Here is an 11,408-nt window from a genome sequence, read left to right as displayed (position 1 = left end):
AGACCACGAAACACTCTCTCAATTAGGTTGAGGAGGCCACTTTATAGATTGAAACAATTCGGGCGGATGTGGTATAACCGTCTGAGTGAATATTTGACAAGTCAGGGTTATGTGAACAATGAATTATGCCCATATGTGTTCATAAAGAAGTCACATTTTGGATTTGCAATTGTTGCAGTATATGTCGATGAAATGAACCTCATCGGGATTCCTACAGAGCTTGAGGAAATTACTACACACTTGAAATCGAAATTTGAGATGAAGGATCTTAGGAAAACTTGATACTATCTCGGCCTGAAGATCGAGCATTGTTCGGATGAGATCCTAGTACATTAATCGAATTACACCCAAAAGGTGTTGCGTCGTTTTAATGAGGATAAAGTGAAGCCTTCGAGTACACCCATGGTCGGTCGGACTCTAGATGCCAAACAAGATCCCTTCCATCCAAAGGAGGATGAGGAAGAGATTTTAGAACCCAAAGTTCCTTACCTAAGTGCAATTGGGGCTTTATTGTACTTGGCTCAATGCACTAGACCCGACATCTCCTTCGCTGTTAATCTTTTGGCTAGATACAGCAATGCGCCCACAAGCAGGCATTGGAATGGTGTTAAAGACATTTTCTACTACCTCAAGGGTATGACGGATTTGGGCTTGTTCTATAACCGTGAATCTTCGAGTGTTGCCGCCCCCTATGGTTCTTGGATTGATTCTCGCCTTGTTAGTTACACAGATGCTGGATATCTGTGTGACCCACATAGAGCACGTTCTCAAATAGGTTATGTCTTTACCGTTGGAGACACCGCTATATCTTGAAGGTCTACCAAGCAATCGCTAGTTTCGACTTCGTCTAACCATGCTTAGATTCTCGCCCTGGATGAAGCATCACGTGAATTCTTTTGGCTAAGAGAAGTTATGGAACATATTTGAAGCACTAGTGGTCTTACATCAGTCGTTGACCTTCCTACGATGATCTTTGAAGATAACGCAACACGTATTGAGTAGTTAAAGAAGGGATACATCTAGGGAGACAACACCAAGCACATAGAGCCAAAATTCTTTTACTCACACCAGCAATAGCAGCATCAGAACATTGAAGTCAAGCAAATCCGTTCCAAGGATAACCTGGCCGATCTCTTCACCAAGTTGTTGCCCAAGTCTACTTTTCAGAAGCTCATCTAAGGAATCGGTATACGTAAATTATCTGAGTTGAATCGCTTGTAGTTCTCTTATTTAGAAGTTATGTTTATCTCAATGGGAGTATCTAGAAGAATACTCACTTGATCTTAATGTACTATTTTCCTACAATTAGGAGCATTTTTCCCACTGGGTTTTTGCTACCTAACAAGGTTTTAACGAGGCACCCATCCTGGGATGATCATATTCCGTTGAGTTCACTACTTTCGTCCTATTTGACATTTGTTTTAGACATTATGCATACTTCTCACTTTTCTCCTTAGTCTATGGGTTTTGCCCCATACCTTTGGGTTTTACCATAGCAAGGGTTTGTGGGTTTTGCTACAAATGCATACTTTCTTAAATTTGAGACTTGCGTTCAACTGTTGTTCCGATGACTTCATCAACTATTCTACCTATTGATGCGAACTTATTAAGCACACAAATTAAAACCCTCTTTTGACAATTGTAGTAAAGATGCAAGTAGGGATCGTTCTAGACCGGGGATTAGGAGGGATTACTAAATCACTTGGAAACTGACTCAAAAATGTAAAACAAATGTTAAAAACACTAAACTAGACTCAAAGAATGCAAACTAAACAATAAAACACTTAAACAAATCAAAAGACTCAAAGAGTGCAAAACACTTATAAACACAAACTAAGACACTTTCTAACTAAATTGGACACTAAAGTAAAGGGGGATTGAGGTTTTGACGAAATTAAACTAAATGCACAGATTGCAATTAAAAAGCAGAATGTAAATATGAATTGGATGAAAATATGGATGGAATGCTAGCTAGAAGGTTCTTCTCCACACATGTCACACTTGCATACGATTTGATTTTCAATTGGTCTTTCGATGAATTATGAAACTCGACACTCCAGGTTAATTAGGTCCGCTTAAATTAACCTTCAGATTTCCCTAGAATCATTGAATTGGATGAATATGCATCGCAACCAAATTATTCCTAACAAGTTCTCTATATGAACAGCATGATAAAGATACAAGTTAGAATCATTACGTTCTTTGGAAATCATAAGCATTGACAAGGTATTTGTAACTATGAAAAACATGATACTCTTGCCAGGAATTCATTTAACGCGATTGTTTATAAGCAACCTCCATTACTTGTAAATATAAGTTCATAACTATTAGGTGAAATTCACTTATATTCTAGCGTCATATTCATGCATGAAAATTAAGCGTGCACTCTCAACAAACATACACAAATAAGTTATCGATCAAGCAGTTAAACAAATTGAATCCACAATACATGAAATTCCAACCAAAAGTAATCAAATCATATTGCAAGCATAAACATGGTTTCGAATCACCCCCTAGCTAAATAGGGGTTTAGCCTCTCATGTTCACAGAAAGAGAAATAAAATTGAGTTTAAACATAACGAACAAAAGATTGATTACACCTAGAACGCACAACAAATCCACTTGAATTTCTGCGCGTCCAAGCTCCTCTTTCTCCTTTCCTTGCTGCGGCAGTGAGGTTAAATGGTGTTTTTGGATGATTTTCTGGGTTATAGATGAGTTTAGGGGAGTGTGGTGGTGCGGCAAGGTAGTAGGGAGGTGTATGGAGGTGTGTAAGGTGGCTGGAAGGGATATGGTGGTTGCAGCAAGGATGGGGGAATGCTGGAATTGATGTGGTGGCTGTGGCTTATGGGAGAAAGGTGGAATGGTGGATGCGGCTGCTATGGTTTTGTGAATGATGGGATGCACGGGTTTTTGGGAGAGAATTGAGGGAATTGCCACGGCTTAGGGTGGAATCATCAATGAATGAATGGGAATGACGGCTGAAAAGGGAATTAGGGTCAATGATGCACGGTTTTGGGAGAGAATATAGGGTAGAATGGTTGCGGCTTAGGGGGGAGAGTGTGTATGTTAGTGGCTGAATGAATATTGAATGATAGAATAGGCTCTAGGGTTAGGAAAAGGTGCGGCTAAGATATATTTGTGGCTGAATAGAATGAATGGATGGCTACGGATTAAAGGGGGAGTATGGAAGTGTGCGGCTTAGGAGGAATTAGGGTGTGAAGGTGGCTGAATGAATATGAAATGAGAGGTGAATCAAAATGAATTAGGGTGCGGCTGATATGTAATTAGGGTGATTAGGGTTTAGGGTTTAAGTGCATAAAATGAGACAAAACTACCCCCCTTGCACGGCAAGGGAAGGGAATTGGGCTAAAAGCACGGCATGGGTTGGAAATTGGGCTAGGGTCTTGGTCTTGTGTACTAAAGTGCATACAAGGCCTACAAAGTGGCTAGAAAATACGGACGTTTAGATTAGGAAAAGTTACCAAAACAGGAAACTTAGGGTTAACTTTCCTACTTCAGGTAGGAAACCTTGTTTGAGTAGGATTCCTCGTTTTGGTAAGAATTCATCGTTGGAGTAGGAATTCATCGTTTCTTCAAATCTTCAACTCATTCATTCCTCTTTCGCTCCAAAAGACTCAAATTTGCATCTTCTTGCACACTTTGGCCTTATAATCTGAAAATACACAAAAATAGCCTTAAACACTAAAATAGCTAAGTAAACACAACATAAATGCACGAGAACAAGCTAATTAAGTCGCATGAATATGCTCCTATCACCTATTCTGCTGAAGATTTGATACGATGGTTTGTTGAGTATTTACACACTTAAGGGGGAGTGTTGCAGTCAATAGGAATGTGATTGTGTAAATCCCAGTAGATATGGGAATGTATCTTATATTCCTATTAGGAGTTGGTTACCTATTAATGTTTTAATCCTAAAAGGGTAAGGTTTTTACCTATCCTACTAGTATAAATAAAGGCACAATGGGGTGATACAAACACACCTCCTAATTAAATCACTCTCTCTTCTTCCTCAATACGGCCGACCCCTTTCTCTCTAAACCCTAAGATCGTTCAATCAAATAGGTCTGCAACATTACATATTTTTTTAGGAGTAATTCTTAGCTTTTAAGTTTGGCTTAACTTTTCAGTTTTCTAAAGGCAGGGCTAGAACAGCCTGCAAGTGTTAAAGTCCCACTGATTTCTCTTGTCAATTAGTAAGTTTTTCATCACTTTATTCTTATTTCTTGATTGAGTTTGTTTCTTTATTTTTTGAATTTAAGAGTTCGTACTTGAAATTTTAATTCTGAATTGAATATATTTTTCTAATAGATTTGGTAGAAATATAATTTTTCATATAAAATAGTGTTAATTTTGTCTAATTTGAAAGTTTCAAGTGTATTATTATATATTGACACACCCTGACCCAGAATGCCCACTTGGACTTCGAATTGAGCCGTGCTAGCCAACACCTGGAAGGTGATGAAGCCATAAAGTGTAGTGTAGTGGAAAATATGAATAAATTTAAACCTAAAAGTGCCTAAATATAAGAGTGTGCTGTGAGCGGGAATGAACTCATTTCACACGTGATGTTAGAGTATAAGTAAAGCACAGTAGAGTGGATTGAGAATCATACCATTGAAGGTAATCTCCAATACCAAGATTTGCCACGAATCCTCATCGCTAAGAAAACTCAGCTATTAAAACCTGGAAGGGCAAAAACAAGGGTGAGTGGACCTGAAAATAAAGTTTTATAAAAACCTTTCTGAAAACATTGTAACCTCTCGTCGTAAAAGAAGTATAGTTTCCAAAATATACCTACTGCGTGTAGTATAAAAATACTTACCATAGCCTGAAAAATCTCAAGAAGTCATTGCGTCACAATATCTTGTAACTAAGGGCAGGACATCCAAAATCATAAAATCTCAACAGTAATACAAGTAAAATTCGGTGCTCTTCAATCTATGCTAGTACACAAGTCGGAGTCACCTAATGCGACTTGTACGACTAAACTAATGCTCATTAATCGATGCTAGTACACGAGTTGAAGTTGCCTAATGCAACCTGCATGACAGGACAGAGTGTAATCATAATATAAGCTCTAGTGCTACAATCATGTGAAGATTGGCGCTATTTGCGATCACCTTCGAGTCAGAGTTGCCTAATGCAACCTATATGATAGGACTGGCACCTATTTGGATCCAAGGCGAGCATGTGGTGCGAAGGTGTACACGTGAAAGACTGGCCCTGGCCTTGGCTGAGCACTAACACCAGGGTGCAGCAATGAGAGCAGACTACATAAATATAAGCATGCCATAATGATTCAATAGTTCTAGTCAATATAATATCATTCATAGCCGTAGGTATAATCATGGCATCAATAAACATACGCATACCTGTGCATCCTATAGGATTTATGATGACTTCGTAATTTTCCGTTATTTCGCTAATTCTTATAAGCACTAGTCTAAGCTAGGCATAGATAGTAAATTCTCTTTCAACGTATAAATGGAAACCAACAAATATGTATATACTATATAAAAGAAAAGACCCACTCACCTTAAGTTCGTGCTATAACTCCCTAGCAAGAATATCGAGGCATCAAGATCAATCGTCGCCTAGAACAAATATCAAATCACATCTCAGAATTCTTATCAATAGAACACGCAACTTACATAAAACACGTCCCCAAGGATGTTCTAGAATGATTTGTAACCCATTGACCAAAAGTTAACCGTCAGTAAAAGGTCGACGATAGGGTCCATAACCCAACATAACTCGATCCTGAAGAGCCGCACCTCGGATTTCCTACCCATAACTTCCCAAGGGTTTCAATAAGCTTCGAGAACAACATCCTAAAGTTTCAAAACGATCCAATAGTCGGATCTCTGTCAATCGCTAAAAATTAAGTGGCAGCCGGCGTTTAGATTTACGAACTTAGAAAACCTATCCGGGAAGATCCATACATCAGATTCGTGATCCGTCAATTCCTAATATCCTTAAATATTATGTACTATTACATATTAAAGGTTGTTGATGATCCAATGGTCAGATCGTCGAATCATATAATAACCAAATAGCGGCCCTTAACGGAAATATAACCAAACAACGGAATTTTGTTAATCGGATGTCTAATATGGAATTGGGGCACCCATTTTAGCTTAGGGAGGTCAAATGTTGCCTTTGCCCATGCGCTGTAGCAGGGTCGTCCGACTCGCCGAAAAAATTAACTATTTCCAAAAATTACCAAACTTTATAAAAATGAAGATCTCAATAAGTAGAGCAAGTTTTATGCCTGTGACCAAGTCCAATTTGGCAGGTAAAAACTCAAATTTCTCTCGAACTCACAAGAAACCTTAGTAATGGGTGGCTTCAATCCATCACCTCCAGTGCTCTGCCACCCCTATAGTTGTTTGGGCTTTGTTCTAGGCCTCAAGGGGAGTATGATGGTGGTGGAGATTTATCAATTTGTTCTCGGTATTCGATGTTTCGTAAAATTTTAACCGTAGCTCCGATTTCGATTCCGCTTGCACTTACGCGTTTGTATCGTTGAGTACTTTGAGACTACGATAAAATAATAGCTCGTACGCGTTACTAAAAGATGGTCATCTAAAGTCAACAATCTTGCTTCTAGAGCATTTTCGTCAATTTCACACTTTTAAAATTAATAAAATCGTAAAATCAGGGACGAGTTATCATAATCTACCCACCTTAAAAAAATTTTGTCCCCGAAATTTGCAATCATTTACTAAACATAATATACTCAAGTTAGGAAGAAAGTATATATAAGGAGGAAATCATGCTAGAGTGGTTGCATAAAAGGGATTGCCATTTTGTCGCGATCGGATTGCAATGATTCCAATTTCATGCCTCCAAACTCAAACTTTCATTCTCCTTCAATACAATACCAAAATATAATACTTTTATAAAAATATAAGGTCGAAAATAGATATATAAAAACATAAAGTCAAAATACGTATGTAGTGAAGTAAAGTTAAAATAGTTGTACTGAAATAAAAAACCGAACTTAGAAAGATTTCTCCTATGCACTCGTAGCGTAACGTACTTCATGAATAAGCATGTAATATCACTGGGTTAAGCCCAAACAATAAATAAATAAATAGAAATACTAACGTAGATGGACCTACCTATCCATTGTTGACCTATATTGACTTAAAAATATGAAGTGCCATGTCATCAAAAAGGTTGTTAGAATCTGTTAAAATAGTTAGGATCTGTTGGGATAAGATTGTTCTAGTCAGTTAAGATTGTAGAGGTGTGGTTACTCTTGTATAAAAGAAGAGAATGTGTGATTGTGAGTTTTAAAATCATATAATAAAAGAATATTCAGATTTTTCCCTTAAAGGTTTCACTGTATCTTTTTTTCTTCTTCTTCCTTTCTTTTCTTCTCTGTATTCCCTTGGTGGTTGTAATACAACCAAGGCTATTAATATGGTATCATCGCCGAGCGTCGATTCTTGGTGATTGTGTCCGCTGTGCTAATCTTAGTTCGTTGCTGATTTGTGTTGCATGGCTGCTTCGAAGTTGGGGTCTTGCAAGTTGTCAGGTTGGCTCCTTTATCTGTCTTGGTTTTTATGCATATATGGTGTTTGTGGAAATGTCGCTGAAGGAAAAGGGTGAGATTTTATACATGATTGATTGTGAAGGCTATTACTAAGTGTTGCAGTCTGATGAAATATATTTTTTCTTGAGTGGTTGCTGAGGTATTTTGATAATTGAGTGTACAAAGGTTGATGCCATTGTTGAAGATTTGTGAATTACAGTCGTGAGTTGTGTTGTTTTTTTTTTTGAAGAGTTCTTGAAATTGTGGTTGTCTGTTTGGTTAAAGAAATTGATTCGTTGAAGATTGTTAACGTTGAAGCTTAGAATTTTAATCAAGATGTCGGATAAGGCTGTGAGAATTGAAAGTTTGCTTGGGATGTTGACTGTAAAACTCCAAGATGATAATTTTGTTAAATGGAATTACCAATTTCAATCTGTGTTACGAGGATATGATTTCTTTGATTTCTTTACTGGAGAGTCTCAATGTCCACCTAAGTTTGTGATTGATACTGAAGTGGGTGTCACTAAAGAAATTACTGAGGCTTATAAATCATGGGTTAAACAAGATATGGCACTGTTGAGTTTGTTGATTGCCACTTTATCTGATGATGCTATGAAGTATGTCATTGGTTGTAAAACTTCTTGTGAAGCTTGGAATTGTTTACAAGAGAGGTATGCGTCTATGTCAATGGCCAGAGTTAATCAACTCAAGACGGAATTTCATACAATTCAGAAGGGGGGTGATTCTATAGACAAGTATCTGTTGCGATTGAAGGCAATTAGAGATCAATTAATGTCTACTGGAGAAAGGGTTACAGATAATGATGTAGTTATTACGGCTCTATCTGGTTTGCCTCCTGAGTTTGAAGTGGTTAAGACTGTCATTTTGGGCAGAGATACACCCATTAATTTGAAGGATTTTCGAGCACAGTTGCTTAGTGCTGAAGCTACTGTTGAGTCCAGAATTACATCTCTGACTGCAGGTATGGCTGCAATGTATGTTCAAGGAGAACACTCCGAGAATTCAGTGGGAAGACATAAAGGGGGATATCAAGGTGATAATTACTCACAAGGAGATAGTTCTAACAGTAGTTAAAGAAGTGGAAGTACTCAAGGGTATCGAGGTAGTTTTGGTTATGGAGGAAATGAGAACAGGTCTCACAACAGGAATTTTGGGAATTCTTCAAATTTCTATCCTTCGAACAGAAATGGGAATGGCTCTTGGAACAATTCTCGGCCTTATTATAATAACAGGCAAAGAGGGGGGACTTTCGTTGGACACTCTTACTCCAATAATGGTTCTCGAAATGGCTGGAATGGCAATACAAATGTTAGTGCTCCAGTAGTAATTGAGTGTCAGATTTGTTCCAAGAGGGGTCATACTGCTCCAAACTGTTTGAGCAGAGTTGATTATGGCTCATTGTCGCAGACTTATCAGATTCTTATGTGTCAAATTTGTGGCAAGAAAGGTCATAGTGCACTGGAATGCAGGCACAAGAACAATTTTTCGTATCAAGGACCACTACCACCACCTCCTTCACTTACAACTTTTACTGCACAGAATCAGTCAGCAACTGAATTTGGCCAGAATGTACAAGGTGTTTCTGCAGCTGATACTTGGGTTCTAGACACAGGAGCTTCACACCATATGACATCAAATCTTGAGAATTTGAATCAGCTTGCGCCATATAATGGAGATCATAAGATTACCATTGGCAATGGTGAAGGTTTGGCGATTAAACATAGTGGTTCATCTATCATTTCTACTCCTAATCATTCATTACTTCTAAAGAATATATTACATGTTCCCACCATTACAGTCAATCTTCTATTTGTTAAACAGTTATGAAGGACAATGGTTACTGGTTTACCTGTGATGATCGTGTGTTTTTCATACAGGACAAGGCAACAGGGGTGATGTTGTACCACGGCATGAGTAGAGGAGAGTTATATGAGATTCCTGTGAGTGTGTTTTCTAGAAGATTTGCTGCTCAGTCATGTAAAGGTGCTGCTTTTCTTGGCAAAGCTGTTAGAGTTTCAACTTGGCATAAGAGACTTGGCCACCCATCAGAGGAAGTTTTGTCTCTCATGATCAGAGGGTTCAATAAATATGTTAGTATTGATTCTAGCCCTTCTGTGTGTACTTCTTGTTTGTCTGGCAAAATGTGTAGACAACCATTTGTAGTAAGAGATACTCGAGCTAGTTTCATGTTTGAAAAAGTCCATTCGGATGTATGGGGTCCATCTCCTATTAAGTCATTGGAAGGATATAGATATTATGTTAGTTTCATAGATGAGTATTCCAGATTTCTCTGGTTATTCCCTGTTATGCATAAATCTGATGTTTTCCAAGTGTTCATCAAGTTCCATTCCTTTATTGCAACTCAATTTAATTGTTCCATTAAATGTTTGCAAACTGATGGTGGGGGTGAGTACATGAGTCACATATTCACCAAGTTTTTGGACACTAAGAGGATTATTCATTCTATTTCCTGTCCATATACCCCTCAGCAGAATGGTATTGCAGAGAGGAAACATAGACATTTAATAGAGACAGCTATTTCTTTATTGACAGAAGCTCATGTTCCATTGCTGTTTTGGAATTATGCTTGTTTACATGCTGCTTTTCTCATTAACAGAATGCCCTGTAAGACTTTAGACATGAAATCACCCTATCAAGTTCTATTTGCTCAAGAACCAACAATTCATAATCTGAAAATCTTTGGTACTGCTGTTTATCCATTCTTGAGACCATATAACCAGCATAAATTACAATCCAGGACTAAACAGTGTGTTTTTCTGGGGTTTTCTTCTGGATATAAGGGTGTAGTATGTTATGATTTGTCAACAAGAAAGCTAGTATTGTCAAGGCATGTGATTCATGATGAGAAGGTTTTTCCATTTGAGTTGTCCTCATTATCTCAAGTTGGAAATTTGAATGGTCCTCGAAAATCGAGTGTCTCTCCAGTGGTTATTCACGTGCATGATTCTAGACATCAAGCTCATCACATTTCTCAGGTCTTTGCTACAGGTCAATCTGGAAGTCCACAGGTTATTGAAGACAGTACTGAGCATAGTTCACAGAATCTGCGAATGCCAAGTAACACTGCACAGGATCTCATTACTACTCCTACAGGTTCTGTCTCCTCTACTCCAACAATGTCACAACATACAATATCACTGTTGCCTGTCCATAGTCCATCCCAGGTAGAGGTACATCTTCCTATCTCTACTCTCTTATCTGATACCATGCCTCCTGAACCATCTGGCCATCCAATGGTTACACGATTGAAGTCTGGTACTATAACTCAGAAATCCTATGCTGCATTTATTGCTTCCTGTCCTGAGCTTCATTCTTTAATGCTGGATGATAATCACACATTTAGTGGAGGTTTTTCTTTTGTTGCTTCTATTAATGATTCGAATAAGCCATCTAGTTTTCGAAAAGCATCTGCTATACCTCAATGGCAATCTGCAATGCAAGAAGAGTAGAATGCTCTTAAATCTCAAGGAACTTGGCGATTAGTACCTCCTCCTCCTGACAGATCGATCATTGGAAGTAAATGGGTCTATAAAATCAAGAAAAATCCTGATGGCAGCGTATCTCGGTACAAAGCTCGTCTTGTAGCTCAAGGTTTTTCTCAAGAACAAGGTATTGACTACTCAGAAACTTTTAGTCCAGTGGTACGACACACAACTGTGAGGCTTATTTTGTCCTTGGCAGCAATTCACAAGTGGGAATTAAGGCAGTTAGACATCAAAAATGCTTTTTTACATGGGGAGTTGCAAGAGGAGGTTTATATGAAACAACCTCAGGGTTTTGTTGATCTGTCTTATCCGAA

At 38.2% G+C, this 11,408-nt stretch overlaps 1 protein-coding gene across 1 annotated transcript; it reads left to right on the top strand.

Annotated features, from left to right (window-relative positions):
- The first annotated feature begins 402 nt into the window (after positions 1–402).
- LOC137712217 (secreted RxLR effector protein 161-like) lies at positions 403–813 on the top strand. Its single transcript, XM_068451333.1, has one exon. The coding sequence runs from the start codon at positions 403–405 to the stop codon at positions 811–813; it is 411 nt and encodes a 136-aa protein (XP_068307434.1).
- The last annotated feature ends 10,595 nt before the right edge of the window (positions 814–11,408 follow it).

The sequence above is a fragment of the Pyrus communis genome, chromosome 13 (genome assembly GCF_963583255.1).
Source record: "Pyrus communis chromosome 13, drPyrComm1.1, whole genome shotgun sequence".
Taxonomy (NCBI): domain Eukaryota; kingdom Viridiplantae; phylum Streptophyta; class Magnoliopsida; order Rosales; family Rosaceae; genus Pyrus; species Pyrus communis.
The sequence above is the reverse complement of the archived record's forward strand: the minus strand, read 5'-3'. Positions and strand labels throughout refer to the sequence as shown.

Excerpts from the sequence above, each read along its gene's own strand:
- LOC137712217 (XM_068451333.1), top strand. The coding sequence starts at position 403 with ATGGTCGGTCGGACTCTAGATGCCAAACAAGATCCCTTCCATCCAAAG.